Raw genomic sequence first — 24,418 nt, 5'->3', positions numbered from 1 at the left:
TAGTCTGGGTAATTGCTCTATCTTTATTCACACTGTTTCAAACATGCATGTCTACTAATTGCTAACTCCAGCTGACAGTCAAAGCTATCGGGGATATTTTTACAGACTTGAGTGGTGTGATGGTTACTTTTAAATTTCAACTTGCCACAAGTCAGAGCGAGTCACCTAACAAGAAATAGGTGCATAATTGTCTTTTTCAGATTGATCTGTAAAAAGACCCATACACTGTGGGTAGAACCATCCCCAGTTTGCTGTTCTGAATTATATCAGTAGAAAAAGCTGGCTAACCACAAGCAACCAAACAGGCCTACCCAGAGCATTCATTTCTTTCTGCTCTTGACTGTAGATGTCATCACACCATCACACACACACACACACACACACACACACACACACACACACACACACACACACACACACAGAGAGAGAGAGAGCTTTGAGTCCCTGACTTGATTTTTCCCTCAATGATGGAGTGCAACCTAGAATCATAAGCCAACAAATAAACTCTTTCCTTCCCTAAATGTTATTCTCTTGATCAAAAGCTTAGCATATTCTTCATCCTCTTCCTTGTTTTTCTTAGTGTGTTGTTTCTTCAGAGAGACAGGTTGGTATTTGTGTTGCAGGACACCAGGAGTAACAAAATGCTGGGTGTTCGTTGCTTTGTTCCTGGACTTCTTACCTTCTCTCTTCATGGGTTTTCTGAAAGCATATTGGTACACATCATCTTCTGTAGAGAGATTGAAAAGCTGTCAAATTTTGAGATACAGTGTCTCTCAGTTCAGGCACATACTCCTTTAGGATTTTTTTTGTTTTGTTTTGTTTTTTTACAATAACCAAATTGAGAACACTCAGCTTGATATCCACAATGCATCCTAAACAGACTTGCACTTCCTCTCTCCAGTTCTTGTTCTATAGCAAGAATGCCCCTGACTCAACAACAGGTGCACATTCGGCTGTGGTGAAGACACCAAACTTCATGGAAAGATCTTGTTTGTCAATTTCTTTACTGCTGTTGACATGTTTGCAAGGGGCAGGCAAGCGCCCAGTACTCAGTACTGGTTCCTAGAAGAATCTTTATATATTGTAACCTTTATGATTGCAGGTAATCTGCTGTATTTGTAATGACAAATATCCTTTTTTAAAACATAGCTTTCATTAAATTTAATTTGGCATTTCATACATGTATATAAAACATTCTGGTTAATTTATGACTAAATCTTCCTCCCATTCCTACTACCAAACTCATTCTTCTTTTAAAAGAAATTTTGTTTGAGAATTATTATTCTCTCTAAATCCAAAATTTTAAAGTCTTAGAAATTTCTCAGATAATGTCTTTTAGTTACTTTCCCTCATGCTGGTCCTCTCTTCTGAAATTCCACCTCAGTATGTTAATACTGATTTTCATTCTTGAGATTTCAATTTTTCTCTGTAATGTCTTTAATCACTTTTAATTTTGAAATACCCCTGTGAATCCTATCGCTCCATGCCCAGTTTCACCCTGACTATGCCTCATATGTTTAACACAGCCCGTGAGTACGTCTTTTTTACAGCAATGAACTTTTCTTTTTTTTTTTTTTTTTTTTAATTTTTTTCTTTTTTTTTATTAATTTATTCTTGTTACATCTCAATGTTTATCCCATCCCTTGTATCCTCCCATTCCTCCCCCCCCCCATTTTCCCATTATTCCCCTCCCCTATGACTGTTCTTGAGGGGGATTACGTCCCCCTATATATTCTCATAGGGTATCAAGTCTCTTCTTGGCAATGAACTTTTCAATTGTGCAGTATCCATTTAGACTTTGACCAAAGTTAAGTAGTACTTCTTAATTTTTTTTTTTAACATTTTCTCATACCCATGTGTCTGAGTCTAGCTTTCTGCAGCCATTTTTAAATAATTTCTGAACACTTCACCCTGCTAAAATGTGTCTGACATTTCTGAGGGCCAAATGTTTCTTTTGACACTTGCTCCTTACCCCCTTCTCTTTCCGTTCCGATACGCCCATGAGCTGGAACCTCAGTAGATGTGCCTAACCTCCTAGTCTTTCAAGCTTAGCTCTATGCCTACCACTGGAAGGGCTCTCTAAATGGGTATGGCATGGCTGGCAGAGTTGTGCCTCGTAAACTTTGCCTAGCGTGGACAGAATATCATACCTCCTATTGCTAGTGTTAGGAAAGGGAAGAGAGGAGCCAGAATTTGAAGTCCAGCTTCTAATATCACTCTCCTTCCACTGTGAGGGTGAAGATGCTAAATAGAACCAGTTTAAGCCAGAACCTGACTCCCCTTCTCCAGTGCTTTGTAGTTTGGAATGCTTCTCTGAATGTCTTAGTTTTCTCTTCAGGATCTCTGAGCTTACAGATTTAACTTGCATTTAGCTTTCCATGCTAACTTTCAATAGTAACTTCTTTATTTTGGTGCCGCACCTTACAGTTACTGCAAATTTGAAAGCCATAATTTAGTTCAGCAACTCCATATTTTCATACGTTCTTACAGAGTAACTTTTCTTTTTCTTTCAATAGGCCAGGCAAAGAAAGACAAATTTTCTTGTCAGCCCTTTTTGCTGACTAGTAATCTTGTGTCCGGTATCTACTTCTCTACTTCCCTGAGGTTTTAGCACTTTGGGTGTAATGTGATACAAATATTGGGATATTCCTGATCTTTGAACAGGCCTGTAGCCCGGTTTCTACACTGCCTGACCTTTAAAATTCAAACACCTGCATTCCAAAGATGAGGAGATGCTACTAAATACTAGCGGCTCAGTATTATCCAATGCCCTCGATTTTCCATTCTCCTCCATATACCTACTTTAAAGGGTGCATGAGACTTTTTAATCTAGCTCTCTCACTGTTTGCAAGTGGGAGAGTTTCTAGACTGTCACATTACCATCTAGTGGGAAATAGATTTCTTCACATTATGCTTGTCTCTTTTCTAATTATTCCTAAGTCAATATCATTGAATGTTAAATATCTTCAAAATAAATTATCTCCTATTACAGTATTTGTGTTAATATACTTAAGATATAATTGACCCTTTAAATATATTTGTGTATAGAAAAAAAGCATTAATAAAAATAACTTGGAATAGTGTAATGTATTTATTCTGTAATATGTGTAAGAGTGTTATGAGTGTATGTGTGTGTATGTGTGTGTGTGTGATTCTTGAATAGTTTTATGATCAATAACATTTGTAGGCATTCTTGTGGCCTGGTATCTTTAAATCTTGGAGTCCAAAGTACTTAATAAACAGTGTGAGCTCATAAGGAAAAAGTCAATACGACGATATTATTTTATGATCTGATTGTGCAATTATATCCATCTCGGTATGTGAGATACTAGCAACCCCTTAGGAACCAAAGGTGACAGGCTTATGGATTAGTTCACATTTCTTCTTCCTTTAAAAGAGTAAAATATTGTAAAACCTATGTAAAAAGATCACAATAGTCTAATCTCTTTACTCTTCTCAGCCTGTCTTTATGGTCCACTTTTAAAACCACTCTTTTTTTTTAATATATACTTTTATATTATTGCACATGTGTAAAACAAACTACATACACCAGTGAGAACCATGTGACAATCATGAGAATAAAGAGTTCTATATATGTTACATTCATAGTGACTTGGCCATCTGTATTCATCTCCTTTGAAGTAAGTGTTTTTCCTGTCTTGTTGGGTCTAGATCTCTGAATGAGATTCAATATCTATCTTATCTCAACTCTAATAGCTTAACTTCTTTATCTTGATCTAAAACAATCTTGTCCCCTAACCAGCTAAACTTGGTTATAGAACTATATTATCTTGTCTTCAATGTCCCTCAGAGACTTGAGAAGGAATAAAACTTAAATTCCTGAGTGAACCAGCAGTGTGGGTTAGCAGTTTCCAAAATGTACAAATTGACTTAAGACAGTTTACTGCCTGACCAGTCCCCCAATACACTGTATAACGTTGGAGCCTCATCTTCAGCTTTCTGGCCCAATATCTCTGCCAGACTTGTTCGTAGGGCAGGAACTATTGAGGACTTGCTTACCCTGACTTGACAGAGTACGGCCGTCGACTCCGCATGCATCTAAATTGCCCATTTTTAGGTAGATTCTGTTAGTGGTGGAATGAGGACATTTTTCCCAGTCGTTATTTTGACACCTTTGAAACCATGTCCATAGGGAGGCTCTTTGATACTCATCATCTTCTTTGAGGTTGGCTGGTTGTTGTCAAGAGTTAACTTGTCTTGTTGTCAAAAAAAGAAAGGAAGATTTAGGAACATAGAGGGAGGATAGAACAAAAGCTAGATGATTGAACCTTCTCCCTAACTTAAGGGCTTAATTGCTACTTATAATGAAGGGTACGTCTAAGTCCTTGCTATATAATTCAATATATTGATACAAAACATGGGCACGTCAAATAACTGGCAGGTTTTAACACAAGAATATATATCCTAAGTCTAACAAACAGATAGATATGACTATATCAATATATGAGGTAATAGTTGAATAAGGTCTTCAAAAGCCTCAGAGACACACAGCATATGGCATTTAAAGTTGTTCTCACAATCTTAAAACCATTCTTTTTTATTTATTTTTTTTCTTTTTTCTTTTTTTTATTAATTTATTCTTGTTACATCTCAATGTTTATCCCATCCCTTGTATCCTCCCATTCCTCCCCCCCCCCATTTACCCATTATTCCCCTCCCCTATGACTGTTCCTGAGGGGGATTATGTCCCCCTATATATTCTCATAGGGTATCAAGTCTCTTCTTGGCTACTTGCTGTCCTTCCTCTGAGTGCCACCAGGTCTCCCCCTCCAGGGGACATGGTCAAATGTGAGGCACCAGAGTACGTGAGAAAGTCGTATCACACTCTCCACTCAACTGTGGAGAATATTCTGACCATTGGCTAGATCTGGGAAGGGGTTTAAAGTTTACCTCCTGTATTGTCCTTGGCTGGTGCCTTAGTTTGAGCGGGACCCCTGGGCCCAAATCTGCCTATCATATTGTTCTACTTGTAGATTTCTAGGACCCTCTGGATCCTTTTATTTTGCTGTTCTCCCATGCGTCTCTCATTTAGAGTCCCAATAGGATGCCTTCCCCTCTGTCCCAGTTTCCTGGTAAGTGAATGCTTTCGTGGGACATGCCCCTTGGGCTAGTATGCAGATATAAGTGAGTATATACTATTTGATTCTTTCTGCTTCTGGGTTAACTCACTCATTATGATCATTTCTAGCTCAATCCATTTATCCACAAATTTCGGGAATTCCTTGTTTTTAATAGCTGAGTAATATTCCATAGTGTATATGTACCACAGTTTCTTTATCCACTCTTCTACTGAGGGACACTTAGGCTGTTTCCATGTTCTGGCTATTATGAATAAGGCTGCTATGAACATGGTTGAGCAAATTTTCTTGTTGTGTGCTGGAGCATCTTCTGGGTATATTCCAAGGAGTGGAATAGCTGGGTCTTGAGGAAGCCCTATTCCCAGTTTTCTGAGATAGCACCAGATAGATTTCCAAAGTGGCTGTACTAGTTTGCATTCCCACCAGCAATGAAGGAGTGTTCCTCTCTCCCCACATCCTCGCCAGCATGTGGTGTCGCTTGAATTTTTGATCTTAGCCATTCTGATGGGTGTAAGATGGAATCTCAGAGTTGTTTTGATTTGCATTTCCCTGATGACTAAGGAGGTTGAGCATTTCTTTAAGTGTTTCTCAGCCATTTGATACTCCTCTGTTGAGAATTCTCTGTTTAGTTCCAAGCCCCATTTCTCAATTGGGTTATTCAGTTTGGTGGTGTTTAATTTCTTGAGTTCTTTATATATTTTGGATATTAGACCTTTGTCAGATGTAGGGTTGGTGAAGATTTTTTCCCAGTCTGTAGGCTGTCGCTTTGTTCTCTTGACAGTGTCTCCTGCCTTACAGAAGCTTCTCAGCCTCATGAGGTCCCATTTATTAATGGTTGACATTAAGGCCTGGGCCGTTGGTGTTCTGTTCAGGAAGTTGTCTCCTGTGCCAATATGTTCCAGGCTCTTTCCCACTTTTTCTTCTAAGTGGCTTAGTGTCTCTGGTTTTATGTTGAGGTCTTTAATCCACTTGGATTTGAGTTTTGTGCAAGGTGACAAATATGGGTCCAGTTTCATTTTTTTACACATAGACCTCCAGTTAGACCAGCACCATTTGTTGAAGATGCTATCCTTTTTCCATTGAATGGATTTGGCTTCTTTGTCAAAAATCAAGTGACCATATGTGTGTGGATTCATATCTGGGTCTTCGATTCGATTCCACCGATCAACCAGCCTGTTGCTGTGCCAGTACCATGCTGTTTTAAGTACTATTGCTTTATAGTACAGTTTGAGATCAGGTATGGAGATTCCTCCGGAGCATCTTTTATTGTACAAGATTGTTTTTTAAAACCATTCTTAAAAGAACATCAGAAGTTCAGTTTCACAGATTTCTAACTATCCTACTATGGCAAAATGTTTGTCAGTTCCTTGAATTTGCTTTATTCTAATAAAATTCCATATGTTTGCTGAAAAACACTCCAAAGCTCTCTACTGTCTTTGCACATTGAACTAGTATTGTTGTAAATATAATATATATCTTATGTGTATTGTATGAGAATAGGAAAGAAGATGTACAATCATTTATTGAATAAAGCACTACATTAATAGCGCAGTAATGTTAGGATTAAAAACCCTTATTTTATAATAAAATACTAAGGCTTGTATATTTAAAGATATTCTAGCTAAAGCATATGTTTCAATTTTGATATCTTTAAGTAACCCATTATATTAATTTTACTTAAAGCAATCAATCTAGTATATGTCTTTTAGAATTTTAAGTATTTCCCTTTTCAAATATATGGCCTCCTAATTTGTAAATTTTACAAACTGATCTTGCTGTCAAAATAGCAGACCGCCAGAGAAACAGATCTGAGCTGTCTCACAAGGGCTGTGCACATGTGTTCTGACAGAAGCAATCCCTTAAGAAAAGGGACACATGCTCAGGTTATCATGTTCACTAGAGACCCCCTTGACCACACACCAGAAATGGGCTGGAGGTTTGGCTAAGACAGTCAGGCAGAAATAAGAGCTGTTTAAAAGGTGGAAGGGACCTAACATGTTCCTGGCACATTATAAGGATAAGTGAGGCTGGAAGCTGAGCTGACTGGCTTGTATGATTTACCAATGAATAAAGTGAAGTTGAGGCTGGGGGAAAGTCCGCTCCTAAGAGATGACAGCAGAATACCAGCAAGGACAGGAAGATGGGTCTGGAGTTTGAACACAAACATGCGCTGGAATAAGAAGCTCAGATTGTCCTGAGCTGAGTGAGACACATGACACTTGAGGCCCATATTTGAATGAGGCCACTGTTAAGGAAGGAAAGAGTCTCCCAGACAAACAGACATAGCCCAGGGACAGTTTTGAAGAGCTTTTAAACTTAACTGACCAGAAAGACATAGGTGTAAAAGACCTAACTGGCAGGACCAGAAAAATAGCTGGAAACCCTTTGTCAGCAAAACAAACAAACAAAAAACTACTAGAAGAGAGTCCCACACTAACACTGCCAATTTATTTACCCAGTCAGCAGAAACAGATTGTTTTTTAGATCCTATCCATTTATCTTCTTATGTCTGAAGTTTTTTTCCCACAAACATGGTTGTCACATTCTTGAGGATATAAATATTCAATTGTTAAGTGTTTCAATGAATACTAAATTGATAGAAATTGCCTAAACATTTGTAGCAGTAGAAAGGCAGATGAAGTAAGGCAGCTAGGTTCTCTTTGTTATATGCTGTCCACTGTAAACCTCTGAACATTTATTTTATAGACATCTTTGTATTTTTTTATTTACAACTCATCATGATGACAATTATAATTTGTCTATTGTCCATATTTAAAATACAATAAAAGTGCACAGCATTTACTCTGTTTATAAACGACCTAAACCTTATAGGTACAAGATTCTTGAGTTTGTACCTTAAACATTTCTGTTGTAAAGAAATTGCAAGCATTAATATAATATAAAATAAGTTATTCATAGAAAATTTAAAAAGGACAAGAGAGTGATTTTTTTCTATTGCACCATCAAAATGAACTGATAAAAAAATTACCTTGGAGGAAATTACCTTCTAACTTCTGACTCCCCTTCAAGCCTAAACTCCTAACCCTTCTACCAAAATCAGATGCAAAGAAATGTTGGAACCTAAAAATATTAGGACACGTGCAATCGGGTAGGTCACCAAGATCCTGAATTTAAATGCCAAAACAGTAGTAATCCAACAGATGAGTGTAAGGAAATTACTAGTCTTGAAACAGATGTCATCTGTGGTGAGAAAGCAGAATGTGTGGAATATTCATCTGCTCATCAAATGCCATGTCACGAGCTATAAGAAAGACTGGATTTGGACTTTTATTAGCTAAAAATCTACCAGCTTTAGGAAGAACAATTTCATTGAAAATCATGGGCATTGATTAAGATGGAATATGTTTAATCCAAAACAGGTTCTCAGATGACACCTATTTTTAGCATTAGTTTCTGTTTCAAAAACAACTTGAAACTTTCACAAAAATATTTAGAGAAGAGCACAAAGGCTGCCAGTATGACAGAGCCAAGTGCGGGCTCTCCAGGTCTCTAATAATGCCCTTTATAACAAAGGATCCAGTCTAGCCACACCTGCTTCACCTCATTCTCTCACTTTTCTGGTCCCAGCTCATCGGAACTAGATCCTCAGTTGCCTGTCGAAGCTCATGGTCCCTGAGCACCTCAAATTATCCTTGGCAGATGGCCCTGATTGCTTTGCTGTGGCATTACAAAGGAAAGCATATGTATTTTTGCGGGAACACCGAAGGCTGTGTTTTATTCTCCTATTTTGCATAATGTTAGGTGAACCTAGAGTGTCCATTGTCCCTGATAGTAGTAATGCCTTTGATAGCTTGATCACAGTTCAGTCTTCTAGGTTCCACACTGATTCAATTTTGCCTTTCCAAGCATTGACTTTTTTAAAGCCAGACTCTCACTAGGCTGCGCTGGGTTGCTTAGAACTTGAAAAGAAGACCAGGCTAGCCTTGAACTCTGAGAGATGCCTGTGCCTGCCTCCAGACTGATAGCACTGAGATTAAATGTGTGCAGCAACAAGCTCAGCTTCCATGGCTGCTCTAAAGAGATCTTTGAGTCCTTGGGCCCACCCAGCTTGCATTTCAGCCTCCACTGACATTTACTGCCCGACTTATTAGTAATATGAGGGTTGTCAAAGAACGGCTCTCACACCCAATAGCCTTCTTACAGTGCGGGTTATTAGGAGGCTGTAGAGAGGACTCTCTCTCTCTCTCTCTCTCTCTCTGCTCTTTTCCACCCTGATTTATTCATTTTACACAGGCATTTATGCATGGATTAGTATTTTATTTAATATTTGCCATCATTCTTTATTGATGAATAAAATATAAATTTTTGTTCTCAAATTGGGAAAGTTGTACTCTGGCTATCTTGAACTTGGGCAGCATTAACCGCCTCATGCCATTCTGAACCCGCTCTGTCAGTCTCTCTCTGATTCCTTCCATGTCGTTATCTTTTAATACAGCACACAGTATCCTAGACTCATTGTATGTTTGTCCTGTCCAAGCCCTGCCAGCTGTCATTTCTCTACAGGATTCTGGCTTTAATGAACCAAAACTGGTATGTAGGAGCATGCGCTTTTTCTCACAGGAAACTGTCCCCCTAGATGGCAGAAAGCAATTGTATTTTGTCCAAATCCTTGCCTGTCTAAATTGACCTGTGTATCTAGTTACCTATACCCAGAATCACAAATCCACACTTACAGATTTAAATCCTGCCCAAGCCTACGGATTTCATTCAGTGTTTCTCACATTCTGTCTTTAGACCTCTGTCTCTGATACTGAGTCCTGGCTCCTCCCATCCTCCATGTATCAATGTATTGGTGCAATTAACCTGTACTGTATTCAATCTCCCAAATACAGCAGGTAGTGTCTTCCTGTCCCCTTCTAACTCCTTGCTTAATTGTGAACAGCCTCTAATCCCATTCCTGGGGCTCTTTGTTACTGCTGAATACATTTTTGAGTCTTTTATTCAGAAAGGTGGAGTAGGCAGTGATTAGTGTTTACCTTGACACATTCTTCCAAGATATTACTAGAAAGAAAATACTGAAGACAGCTCCTTCATAGCACCCTCCCAGCATCTCTCTCGGCTCCTTAACATCCCTTAACTTTAAAACATATATAACCATTTAAATTCCCAATCCTGGTGCCTATTGTGTGTGTGTGTGTGTGTGTGTGTGTGTGTGTGTGTGTGTGTGTGTGTGTGTATATATATATATATATATATATATATATATATATATATATATATATATTTACTTTGTTCAATCAGATTAACAATATAACTTGAAGCTGTTTAGATTGACATTCTAATGTCAGAACAAATGTCAACATGTTTCTCACTGATGTATTTTTGAATTAAAATTTTAAAGCCTTGAACACGCATGGAATGGCCCCGTGAGCAAGAAGAATAAACTCAATGGACTTCAAGTCAGATAAGGAGTTGCTAGCTGCTGGATGTAGAGCAGAAGTCGGAGCCTAAGAGGAATGTACCAATCAGTTATAGTTTTGGGCGTGGGGGGTTCCCCTGTAACTGAGGGTGAGGTGAGCTCAAGACTGACAGCGTTCCAGCTCCATGGGGGTACCATAACACATTATTAGCTTGTAGAATTCAAAGCTATTTACATATAGTTCATTAACCATAACCCGTGTATAAATATTCTGTAGTGCTCTATTGGTTAGGTAGGTAGGCACTGGTCCAATGAGGAAAGAGGAGATTACTAGAGGTAATTGCAATGATGCAAGTATAATGTGATAGTCAATAGCCATCTTGGAGATGGAGTCAAGGTTGTATCCTTCCTGCCATGACTATCAATGTCTTTTCCATACACAAACTCCACACATCTCTACTGAGAACCACTTTTTGTTTGTTTGTTTTTCTTTTTAAATTTTATTTTATTAATTTATTCATATTACATCTCAATGGTTATCCCATCCCTTGTATCCTCCCGTTTCTCCCTCCCTCCCATTTTCCCCTTACTCCCCTCCGCTATGACTGTGCCTGAGGGGGACCTCCTCCCCCTGTATATGCCCATAGGGTATCAAGTCTCCTCTTGGTAACCTGTTATCCTTCCTCTGAGTGCCACCAGGTCTCCCCATCCAGGGGACATGGTCAAATATGAGGCACTAGAGTTCATGTGAAAGTCATACCCCACTCTCCACTCAACTGTGGAGAATGTCCTGTCCATTGGCTAGATCTGGGTAGGGGTTTGAAGTTTACTGCCTTTATTGTCCTTGGTTGGTGCCATAGTTTGACCGGACTGAGAACCACTTCTAAGGCTGTATTTTGTTAGACTGTCTCATGGTGAGCTTGCTCAAGTCTGGTTAAACTGAAACCACTGTTCTGTACTGTTTCAGTTTTGGCACACGCTGGTAATTCCCAGACTGACGGATTTCTCACACCTCTTTGAACTTCATGTGTTTGTTTTGCCACCCTGAGCCTCTTCCTCCTCCTGATTTTCCTCCTTCTTCTCCTCCTCTTTCTCTTCTACTTAATAGGTCGTCTATGTTTTCAGTTTCTTCCTCTTTTCTTTTTTTTGCCCATAAAGTTCAAAAGCTTCTTTATATTTAGGCCCTCGGTCTATTTAATATATGCTGGTCAAAACTGATGGCTTTACTGCTAATGACAATGTCCTTTTTTAAAAATTCTAGGAAGGTAGGAAGATGAGGAGTTCACAGCCATGTTTCTAAGATATAAACTGTGCCAGTGAGATGCCTTAATGGGTAAATGAGACTGTTGCTAAGCTTGATGACATGAGCTTGAGCCCCAGGACCAATAGGGTAAAAGAAAAAAGCTGACTCTGCAAATATTCCTCTGGCCTCAATAGACAAAACATGGTGTGGCTAACACACACACACACACACACACACACACACACACACACAATGTATTTTTGTTTTTTGTTTTTTGAAGCAGGATTTCTCTGTGTGGCTTTGGCTGTCCTGGACTCACTTTTGTAGTCCAGGCTGGCCTCGAATTCACAGCAATCCACCTGCCTCTGCCTCCCAAGTGCTGGAATTAAAAGCATGTGCCACCATGCTCCTCAGAAATGTATTTTTTTAAGGCAAAGAAATAAAAATTAACAATAAATGCTTAAAAACAGTCATTTAATAGAAACCCCATCTACACTCTCATAAAGTTAATCACCCCTGAGCTCCTGCCCTGCTGAGCAAAATACCCTCAAGATCACTAGAAATACTCCTGTGTGGGGTCTGGGGGGTGCAAGGGGAAGGTGCGGAGTGGGTCTCTTCTCTCATGGATTGCTAATTTCTAGCACATTACCTCACGTCTGTCTGAGATCTTGGCAAAGATTTTACCACTATATTTCCTTGTCATCACTAGCTGATATTTCCTGCTATGTGATCATTGTTTGGAAGCGACTTCTTTGCTCTTGCATCACTCACAGTGTGAGTAAAGTAGAAGTAAGACAAATTCTTGGAAGTCATGGCTTCTTCCAGCACTCAGAGGAAAGATAGCAGGTTACCAAGAAGAGACTTGATACCCTATGAGCATATACAGGGGGAGGAAATCCCCCTCAGTCACAGACATACGGGAGGGGAGTAAGGGGAAAATGGGAGGGAGGGAGGAATGGGAGGATACAAGGGATGGGTTAACGATTGAGATGTAATATGAATAAATTAGTAAAAAATATTTTTTAAAAAGTTTGCTTTAGGTTTTGTTAATATTTTCACCACTATGATAAAATACCTAAGCTGAACAACTTGAAGGAAGAATGCCATATTTTGTTCAGGGCCTCACAGTCTGTGGTGGCCTGACAGCACTCTTAGAATTCCACTAAAGCCAGCATGGCTTCCCCTTTTATCTGCTCTCCTCCCCAGTCTGTGACAGAGTGCTGTCCACACTCGAGGTGTGTCTCCTCTCTCTGGAAAAATCCTGCCTGACACATCAATGTGCTTCTCAAGCCAAATTAACTTGACAGGCAAATTGAATTAGTTTTGTTGACAACACTTCCAGCACTGTGCTGGAGATGCCCTTTGCTAGCTTAATAAGCATAACTTTTCATTTGTGTAAATATTATAGACACTGTGTTGGAGAAGACAAGCTAAAGTCATCTGAAAGGAGGGAACCTAAATTAAAAAGATGCTTCCATTCGATGGGGATAAAGGGAAACCACTAGGAGAATTTCATAGTGATTGGTGAGGAAGGGCCCAGTCTATTATAGGTGGTGCTGTCCCTAAGTAAGTTGTTTAGGCTTCTATGAGGAAGCAGGTTGCGCAAGCCATGTAGAGCAAGCCAGTAAACAGTACTCCTCCATGGACTTTCTATCAGCTCCTGACTCCAGGTCCTTCCCTGTTTGAGTTCCTGTCTTGAGTTCCTTGGGTGATAAACAGTCATTTGGAAGTGTAAGCTTTTTTCCTCGTCAAATTGCTTTGGTCATGATGTTTCATCACAGCAATGGTAGCGCTAACTAGACAGACAGCAGTGCTGATAAACTTTACTCTACAGCATAGTAAGGATCCCATATCCCTTTGTTTCCAGGGCAATTTCTATTGCTTTCCTTATGTCATTACTAACTGCATCCCAAGAGACATTAGGCTTCTGACCAACAATTCTATGAAGCCTCATTAGGTTAACTCGTACTTTCCTTTGGGAGTTTTATTGTAATTTGTTTCCAAAAAGATATTTATTCATTCCTCCTGTTGGGAAGCAATAACCCAGGCTTCACACATTCCCATCTACGCCACACAACACGTTGTAGTAATAGAAATCTTTTATTCTCTCATAGGCCTCCCCACAACACTGCCTGGTGGCCAAAATGAGCGATTTCATATATCAGGTGAGAAATGGGCCTTGGAAGTCAAAAACTTACACTACTTGCACAGTTTTCTGTTGTCTATAAAAATAATTCAAATTTATGGTCCAAAGATGCTACAGAAGCCTGTGGATGCTTGTACACAATGGAATCTATCTTAAAAGCCTTAAGGATAATACAAGAAACGTTTCAATGGCTAGGTAGTGATTAGTCTCATAATTATCTTCCACTAGAATATGCCTCATGTAAGAGCATAAAAAGACTTGACGATTGCAGACTCTAAGAGTATCAAAACCAAACAGAACAGCATCGTGAGTGGAGGCTGAAGTCTTGTTTGGGGAGCTTAATCACACCCAGTTGGAAGTGATGAGCATTTGTGCAGCTGTTCTGCTTCATGAGAGTCCTCACTCTCATAAAGACAGCTACTCATTCCAAAATCTTTCCAAGTTAATGTGGATGTTTAGACTCCTAAGTATTCACAAAAGCTGAACCCAATGAGAACCCTGCTAAGAGCAGCCACAAAAGTTACAGCTGCATGTTTTCTGTCTGCTAAGTTTAGCCATTAAAATCCACTCAATTTTATCATGATTAGACAAGTGAAAATTACATTGTATGTATACAACTATTCTAAGTAGGTAACTTATCCAGAAGTCAGCATTTTTGTAAAGGGACTAAGTCAATGTCAAGGAAAACACATAGCTTAGTAACACATGCGCACACACATCTACAGGCGTATACATGAAAACTCTCCCCCAACACACACACAAAGATACATACACACAAGCCATGAAACAGTCTTGAAACAGAATGTCATTTTAACGGCAAGAACTAAATATAATCCCCTTTTCAGTGCTGTGTTGGTGGAAAATAATGTGCACCTCTGAGATAAAACCTTAAAAGAAATTCAAATAATACTTTTAAGAATTTACATATTGATAACTGTTAAAGAAGTGAGAGAAGGGGTTTTATTGAAGTGAATTATTATTGTAATCAACCAAAATAGGACATTTTAAAGAATCACGTAAGGACCAAATTCTGTTTGTTTGTTTTTTTTTTAAGATACTCACTTTTGTTCATTTAATGACATATGTTAGTGCCAACTCTTTTTGTATGTATTGGTTAACTTTTGCCAACCCTATAGAATTGAAAAGAAGAAATTTGTAAAGAATTTAAGACTAATGAGTACAGTTTAAATTTTCCTAGTAGGCGAATTTGGATTATAAAAACATTCAGGGCCATACCTACTCCAACAAGGCCACATTTCCAAATCCTTCCCAAATAGTTCCCCCTGCTATGGAAGTAAGCATTCAAATCCATGAGTCCATGGGGACCATTCCCGTTTAACCCCATCCCCAAACCTGACTTTTGCCTAAAGTAAAGTCACACTCTGAAACACCCCTCTACTATGTCAGAAAGAATGAAAGAACTGCCACTATTAGTCAGATGGCTGTATCTGGTCATATGCCCTGGAGGCCTTTAATAAAACATGTTGGTGCCCATTGTAACCTCCTTGTTCCTTCTGCTTTGCAGGATTTCCCAACCACATGAACAATGCCAGTCACTCTGTCCTCCAGCCATCATTCCAAGGATGCATGCAGCTCATTCAGGTAGATGACCAGCTTGCCAATTTATATGAAGTGGCACAGAGGAAGCCAGGAAGCTTTGCGAATGTCACCATTGACATGTGCGCCATCATAGACAGGTAAGCCATCTGTTCATCCTACCATAAGTGATCCAGACTTCAAAGATCTATGTCTCTGCTGCTTGACAAGGAAAAAAACACAAGAAAAAGATAAACACAAACACACACACACACACACACACACACACACACACACACACACACACACAAAACCAACCCAAAAACAAAACCAAAAAACCTGGGCTTATGAATAGCTACTGTGTGGAATGCCTATTTTACCTAGTTTATTTGTGATATCAGCAAAGACAATATTTATATATGTATACATACACACACATACACACACACACATATATATAAAATGTGTGTGCATGTGCCTGTGTATATGTCTGGAGTATAATTGTGTGGTTATATTTGTGTATGTAAGTATATATAATGTGTTTTGTACATGTATGTGTGTTCATGTATACATATAATCTGTATACCTGTGTGTATGTATGAAGTATATGTGTATATATGTGTTTATGTGTATATATATATAGTGTATAGGAAATTTATACACACATGAAAACATGTGCATGTGTGTATAGATACACATGTAAATATACATACGATGTGTGAGAGATGAAGCAATCTGCAGCATCACGCTTGTCCACCAGCTTTGTGCAAGGATGTGGGCATTGTGCATGTTCTACTGCAAGCAGCAGCTGGACAGTGGTTGACACCCTCAGCTGTCAGGGCCACCTTTGCCTCCATCTGCCCAGCAGAAGATTCTCATCTCTTCTCAGCCTCAGTTTGTTGTCCCTTCTAAAGACCATTCCATGCCAGATGTAATCACAAGAGACTAATGGCTAATGAGGGTTGACTGACACAGGCTACTGGGAATAATTCCATTTGCAAAATACATATATAGAAATATTAAAAATTGTTGTTTATTAGCTTTTTGCAAACATAAGAAGAAATTTTCATTTCATGTTTGGAAGTTTCAAACATTTACATAATTTTCAGTTGTTTTCTCCCAGACTCCCTCACTTTTCCCACTTCCTGTCCCACTAAAATTCTTCTTCTCCACAAGCCCCCCTCCCACTCTCATGCCTTCCCTTTGCATGTGAATTCACACAGACTATAAAGGCAGAACGTTCCTATGAATTGTGATAGTATCACCTAAAATTTCCTAGATTCCCTAATTTAGTATTTTCTATTTTAAAAAAGATATTGTATTAATTTATTCATATTACATCTCAATTGTTATTCCATCCCTTGCATCCTCCCTTTCCTTCCTCCCTCCCATTTTCCCCTTACTCCCCTCCGCTATGACTGTGACTGAGGTGACCTCCTCCCCCTGTATATGATCATAGGGTATCAAGTCTCTTCTTGGTAGCCTGCTATCCTTCCTCTGCCTGCCACCAGGCCTCCCCATCCAGGGGACGTGGTCAAAAATGGGGCACCAGAGTTCATGTGAAAGTCAGACCCCACTCTCCACTCAACTGTGGAGAATGTTTTGCCCATTGGCTAGACCTGGGTAGGGGTTCGAAGTTTACTGGATGTATTGTCCTTGGCTGGTGCCATAGTTTGAGCAGGACCCCTGGGCCCAGGTCTGCCCATAATAATGTTCTACTTGTAGGTTTCTAGGACCCTCTGGATCCTTCTGTTTTCCCATTCTCCCTTGCTTCCCTCACCTAGTATTTTCTAAATACTCTAATTCCGAGTTTGCTCTTCCTTAGAGCTTAAGGCATTTCATTTTGAGATATTTTGTCTATGAAAACTACACCTAACTACAAGTTGATGCTACACTTAGTAAATTAACAGCTTTCTCAGCCTGTTTCAGATCATTTGAGGATGGGCTACCTTACTCTGAACACTAACTCCATTAATTTCAAATTTTGTAAGATGAAAATTGCCTTTGAATGTAGAAGTAAGACAATCTGGGAGAGAAGGCTCAGCAGTCAGGAGTCCCGGCTGCTCCTGAAGAGAATGTGAGTTCAGCTCCCAGGAATCCTGTTTCCCTGTTTCTCCACCTCCAGGGAATCCCAGGTTCTCAGCTGACAAACGCGCATAGGCTCACAGCTACAAACAGATACAAATACAGAAACAAAAAAGATAGTGCTTGTTCCTCTGTTTGACCTCCCCTCATACAGCCTTCAAAGCCACTCCGGACAGCTAATCTATCCCACAAACACTGAAATGTTTGGTAATGAAGCACGTTTGTTTTTCTATCATATTAAGTTGGCAGCAATGCAAATGATACCTTATAGGTCACAGTAGCCTCGGCTTATGTTGCCTATAGGCTATGACTTATTTTAAGTCTGAATATGTTTACAATAGGAGAAAGGGGAGCACGCTGTTTGTTTATGTTGCGTCTGTGAGAATGTTGCTACTACAGCCTACACAGCTCTTGTATAAACAGAGCAACGAACAATTTCAACAGCACATAAGATTAATTTGGGAGACAGTCAGGATATATTAGCCACTATTTCTGCTTGAAGTGCATGGTAGTGATAACCAGAAAAACTAAAGCGTGAGTAATTCAGAGACCCCCTTGTCTGACTTTAGATGGTATCTATGTGGTTTCTACAAGGTCACATTTCATTTCTTCTCGATACACAAATATTCCTGGTGCTCTTTCTATGTCAGTGGCTTTAATGAGACGGTCAGTTCTGTGGAACTGTCCACAGGTCTCACTCAGCTTTGTACATGAGCAATATTGTTCTTTCTTTTCAAAGTCACTTCCCAGGCTGTCTTATTTATGGGGGAAGGGCAGGTGATGTTGAACTTTTTGTTCAACTTTTCTAATAGAGACGGAAGGGTGGCGTTGTCCCACAAAGAGTGAGTGGCACTTGATTAAATGAAGAGAGCCCATGATCATGATCATGATCATGGTGAGGAGAGAGCACAGGGAATCTTCCATGTAGGAGGCACACATTTCCATATTTGGTAGCTTAGCGCTACACTGAGCCAGACTCTCTGTCTATGCTGCATATGTTCTCTGCAACAGTCAAAACTATCATTTGGAGTGACAACTGATTTAGTTACTTGGCTTGTTGCTATTAAAAAAAAAATACCTGTTTAAATGTAAGAAAGAAGGTATTTGTTTCAGCTCACTCTTCATTGGGTACAGAGCCCTGTGAAGGAAATGTCTGGCATCAGGACAGACTGGTCACATTGCATGTGCAATCAGGAAACATGGAGGAGAATGCTGGGACCCAGCTTCCTTCCTCTGCTGGATTTAGCCTAAGAACCCAGGCCATGGAATGGCACTACCTACTGCTACCTCAGTTAACCTAATCCACTTCACATCATGACAACCATTTTCTTTCCCCTAGCCTTTTTTAAGAGAGAGAGAAAACGTATTCACATCCAATACCAATTGGTGAAATCAACTCTTTTATTGACTTAAAATGTCCCTAGTTTAATATTCTAAGCTATAGAATCCCATATATTTTTTATATATTATACAGTCCATGTTCATTTTATTCCGATTCATTGAAGAGATACTGACAAAGCGCCCCAGCCCTGTGTCTTTCCAAGTGAGAGTACGAAGAGGCTTGGCCTCTACTCCCACAGCTGCAACGTGAAGATGTATCTCTGCAGCATCTGCTTGCTAACGGAAGCTCTGCAGCTTCCCACTATGCACCAATTCATCTTCTACTTGTCCAAGTTCTCCCTAAGGAAGTGCATAACCATTGCGTGCTTCTCCTTCCAAATGCTAGCCAGACTTATCAGGGTTATATTTAAGGGGAAAAGCTAAAAATGACAACACAGAGTAAGAAGAGTTGCTGTCATCTTGCTGGGTTTATAAACTCTCTGAATATGTTAGCAGCTGCTGCAATGATGTGATGAGAAGTCAGGGAAGTAGATGAAAGGATGATTGAATGTTCCAGAAATTTCTACTGAGTTTTCATTCTTTGTGCGTACATTTTCATGTGGCTTGGTCTGTGTTTCCTTAACCGAGCACTGAATCAAGGAAAGATCAAGTTGGCCAGGCTACGGGACTATGCATTTAATCAGGAGACAGAGGAGAATGCAGGGACCCAGCTTCATTCTTTTACTGGGTTTAGTCTAAGAGCCCAGGCCATGGAATGGCACTACGCACTGCCACCTCTGGCTACATGGAGTGTCTAATTCTATTCTCTGCACTAAAACAAATCAATGAGCAAAATGAAAGTTCATATATATCTGGAACTCACATTCTAGGGGACAAGAACAAACAGTAAGCTAATAGTGTAAGTTAAAAGTAAATAATACCATAAGTTAGAAGATTCTGCGTTAAGGAAAAAGAAGAATACAAAGAGTGCAGGTTTGTGGTTTGTTATATCCAGGGGTTAAAACAGGCTCCTTCGGGGTGAACATCACTAAAAAGAGAGCACGGAGACCATATCAATTGCTTATCTAATAGCACATGATCAAGCCTGAAAACATACATGTACAAGAAACATTATACAGAAGAATACACACACACACATACACACATACACACACACACACACACACACACATAAATGATAAAAAAAAAAAAAAAAAAAAAATGCCCGTGAAAGGTAAAGAGAGCAAGCAGAGTGATACATAGGAAGGTTTGAAATGAGGAAAGGGAGGTGGAAATGCTATAGTTGTTTTGTTTTTTAATGAAACAATTGATTCAAGACCTATGAAACGTAACATTTTACTTGATTTGAGGAAAGAGCATTCCATGCACTGATAAGAGCTACATCAACAAGGATGACTGTCATGATAATGGCTCTCAAGGAAGCCAAGGTGAAAAGTTTAGAAGGTTGGGAAATCCAGCAAGAAGGGAGCCTACCTAGAGCACTCCTAGACACCAGCGCCTTTCTAGGTGGCACTGCTGCCTATAAGGCCAGAGATCAGGAAACGAGGGCAGGGAAGCCTGAAGTCCAGGAAAGTTTTGGCTGTAGAATAAGGACCAGTTTAAACAAATACATATTTAAAAACCAATTCCTGGAGGGTAATGATTTGTTGTAAAGATTTCTTTTCTATTCTGAGGGAGGTAAGGAGCCATTGCAGAGTCCTGAATAGAACAACTAGACACTTATTAATTTGTACTATGAAAATGGATTCGGCAGTGGAAGGAGAAAATGAAGGTGGTAGGAGCCTGATTCGAAGACTGTTTTCGAGACCTAGCAAGCAATGCCTGGCACAAGGGGAGACGAGGCATTCTCATGTCTGAATATAGTTAACAGGCAGATTCAGGAGGGGTTGTGATGGAGTATATGTAGGGTACGAGAAAAATAAGAACACCCCCAAGTCCTTTGTAAGCGTAACTAGGAGGAAAAGAAGGCTCATTAAGGGGAATGAAGAGAAGAGCCCAGTGCTGGTTGGAGAAGACACATCTTCTAGATGTCTGAGTAGATGTGTAAAAAATACAGTTGTGCATGTGTATGTAACAGGCACATATCTTCATATTACACAGCAAGGCTTGGTGACTGACAGTATCACATGCACTACAGCATGTCTCTGATATCGTTCCATCTCATTGTCACCATCTTTGCAGGATGGGAATATTCTTATGAGACACCAGTGAACCCCCCCTTTGGCTCTCAGACTATAATGAAGTGGAAATTTCTCCAGGCATACCATGCAGGGCCAAGGAAAAGGCTAGGGTCCACATGCCAGCCCCAGGGTGAGCTTTGTCTCCTCTTCTACACATTTCTGACAGTTCGTCAGGGTTCTTTGCTGGAGATGCTGAAGCCCTGACGGTAATGGGTCAGTGATGAGAAGGACCACTCCTTGATTAAGACTATTTAGTAATAGATACCTATTGTCCTCTATTGAAACCCAAATCTCATGGCAGGACCCCAAAGATGCCCTTGGAAAGAGGCAGTGTCTGGACTTTCTCCTCTATACTGTGTGTCCAGAGTGAACCAATCTTTTTTTTTTCTGCTGGCCTTTCAATTACTTTGTTTCTTTAGTTAGCCTATTTAAGGCTGGTGTCCCAGCTTGGACCCCCGCTTGGCTTGTGCGAGCTACCATGACCTAGGCTCTGTCCTTATAACTTCTGATGACCTTATGGCCAATGAGCACAGCGAACGGTGAGGGAGGCGGAGACTAGGCAGAATTTCTCTTTGGACAATGTGAACCTCTGCCATTTGCCTCTTCATGATATTCCTCTCTCAAGGAATAAGGCTTTGCTCACACCTTTGGTTGCTAAAATAATCTCTGACCATGTAAATTGTACAACAGATAGTCTTGGTCCTTTCATGTGCCATTGACACCTTTTGTTCATCCTAATGCCCTTGCATGCCTGGATTCTGATAGTACACATCACTGACTGGCTGAACAGCCCCAATTCTCAACTATTTTCTTTCCAAAACCTCATATAACCTAAAAGCAAGTACATCCAGAAATATTCCTGTAGCCAAAGTCAGTTCCCTCATTCTCTCTGCCCAGGGAGAAGCACTAAGGAACCACAGAGCATCTCAAACTGGGAAAGCGTGGGTAGGAGCTAGAAGAAGCTGTAAAACGTCCTGGTGACACTGGACAGCACTGGGAACTAGGACAGATGCTAAGTATAGTATACTCTTCTCTTCAGTCTTGTGCATCCATCTACAGTTACTGTTTTCTGTGGACAGGCCAGTAGGAAGAGGCTGGTGTTAAATAGTGGATCTTAAATAGCCAATGAGCCAATGAGCATGCTAGGCTTGGGGAGATGAACCTGCTTTGTAAGTAATAATAAAGACTGGTTTTAAAGCCGTGGTTTCTCTCCTGAGCCTCCAGCCTGCCTTCAGCTCAGCTGCCAGGCATGTGTTTCTCTTTATCATAACCAGTGTTTCTCTTTATCATAACCAGGAACAGGGAAGTGACCCACTCTGGCTACCAAGAGATAAGCAGAAGCCAGCAGTGGTGTCTTCTGTTTTCCTAATGCAGATGGGGGTCTCCTCCCTTCTGCTACTCTGCCATCCTGATTTAAAAGCTCCCATGATGCTTCAAGCTAAACGGCAAGAAGCCTCAGGTCATGGTGCCTCCTCCTTCATGTTTCTGTGCTAAAAACAAAAGTCTCAGTCCATACTTACTTACAGCAGTCTGAATCCAGATTTAATTTCCTTGGCTCTCAAAACTTCTGTGTTTGTGGCTTTTCTGTTGCTATGACAGAATGCCCTTATTAAAGAAAAAAAAAAACAACTTTGAAGAGAGAAGGTTGTTTTGGCCAATACTTCCTGAGGGGAGCCAATCTGTCATGGTGAGGGCAGACATGGCAACAAGAGGGGTGGGGGCCAGTGCACTGCATTTCACCTGCACACAGAAAGCTAGGGGAGGGCAAAAACTGTGATCTCTGTATAGAACCTTAAACGCCACCAAAGTGACAAACTTTTTTTCAACAAAGCCCTATAGCTTTCCTAAAGGTTCCATAGTATTTGCACACAGTGCCACAGCTGGGGACCACGTATTCAAATACATGAGCCTCTATAGGAGACACTTCTTATCAAAGCTCAATAGCATCTGCTTTTTTCTTCACTCTATGCTTATAAACTCAACCCTATCATCCTTTTCCCAGAGTATGAAGGAACAATCTCCCACATTTGGAATTGACAAAAGTAAAGAGGATACATTTATTTGAGGTTCTGTTAAGTGGCCTACCATTGATGTCTCCCAGAGGCTGGAAATTGGGGACTAAAAAGCCATTTAGAGGCCAAACCAATTGTTACAAACAATAGCTCTCTTTTAACAAGACTATATAAACTACTAAACATAAACAGCAGTAGAACAATGTTCTTTTCCATCGACTTCCCTCACATAAATAAGAAAACAAAACCAGTAAATATTCTGGAATGAAGAGAAAGTAGAAAAGTAGAAAGAGAGAAATGAATGCCCCAGCTTAACCAAGCCTGCAAAATTACCCTCCTGAGAAATTGCAAAATAGACCGGATCCTATTCCTGAGTTAGCAATTAAGTCTTCGTTATATATTTTTTGGATAGAAATGTATAATCATATACCCAGCATTTATTTTCTTTTTTTGGTTCAATGCTTTCTTTTCAAGAACATCTACCCAACAAGATTTTTTTTTCCTTGAAAGACAGAAATAAACATATGAGATTAAAAAGTATTTATGTCTGTGTAAGCATATGCAAATGTGTGAGCCAAAATACATATGCAAAATCCATGAGGTCTCAGGCATCCTCCTGCATATCCATCTATTCCTTTGGAGCAGAATCTTCCTCTGAACCTGGGGCTTGGATTTTCTTGGCTAGGCTGGAAGCCAGCAAGCCTTGGCAACCCTCCTGTTTCTGCCCCACTCAAGATGTGCACAGGGTAGCAGACTTAGTTATGTGGGTACTAGGATCTGCACTCTGATCCTCATGTTTGTACAGCAGGAGTCAACTACTGAGCCATCTCTGCAGCTCAACATATGAAATTCTATGAGACAATTTAGATACATACCATGGGAGAACTCACAGGAGCCAGCTGGCTCTCCTGGAATGCTGATGAACTCAGTCTAGAAGGAGGCCATGCAGTTCCATGGCCCTGGCTATTGACTGGCTGGCTCAGTGAGAGGGTGCTTTGCTGAAGCCTGGGTTTTGACTCCTCGCACAGCAACAAAGTAAATTTTTCATGCACAATCTTGACTTAGAGACAACACATGATGTTCTGTATCAGAAGTAAATTAATCTAAATTCCAGCAGATAAGCCCTTGAATGGATGTCTCCTGGTCCCATAGTGACTTCCCCTGTCAACTACATATCCAACCAATGTGGAGTTCAAGCTAGGTCAAATTAAACTCCCTCTTTAGGCTGGTACCTCTCTTTAGTCCCCAGGGCCCATGCCCACCTCAAGTATAGCTCTTGGGTCAAGGCCAGCTCAGTGAGAGCTTCATCCTAGGAATGATGTCATTAGAGAGGGGACAGGACAATTGCCTCTACAGTACCACCCTCAGCAGCCTACAGATACTTCCTTGGACATTT

At 40.1% G+C, this 24,418-nt stretch overlaps 1 protein-coding gene across 1 annotated transcript in view; it reads left to right on the top strand.

Annotated features, from left to right (window-relative positions):
- The window catches only part of Cntnap2 (contactin associated protein 2), a 2,113,217-nt gene that overhangs the window by 1,112,856 nt on the left and 975,943 nt on the right, over window positions 1–24,418 (top strand). The window contains exon 10 of the mRNA XM_051152463.1: window positions 15,394–15,565. Coding sequence (XP_051008420.1) covers window positions 15,394–15,565 — 172 coding nt within the window. The remainder of the gene's footprint in view (window positions 1–15,393; window positions 15,566–24,418) is intronic.

The sequence above is a fragment of the Acomys russatus genome, chromosome 10, assembly GCF_903995435.1.
Source record: "Acomys russatus chromosome 10, mAcoRus1.1, whole genome shotgun sequence".
In the NCBI taxonomy this organism is placed as follows: Eukaryota; Metazoa; Chordata; class Mammalia; order Rodentia; family Muridae; genus Acomys; species Acomys russatus.
Note: the sequence above shows the minus strand (reverse complement) of the source record. Positions and strands in the feature narration are given on the sequence as shown.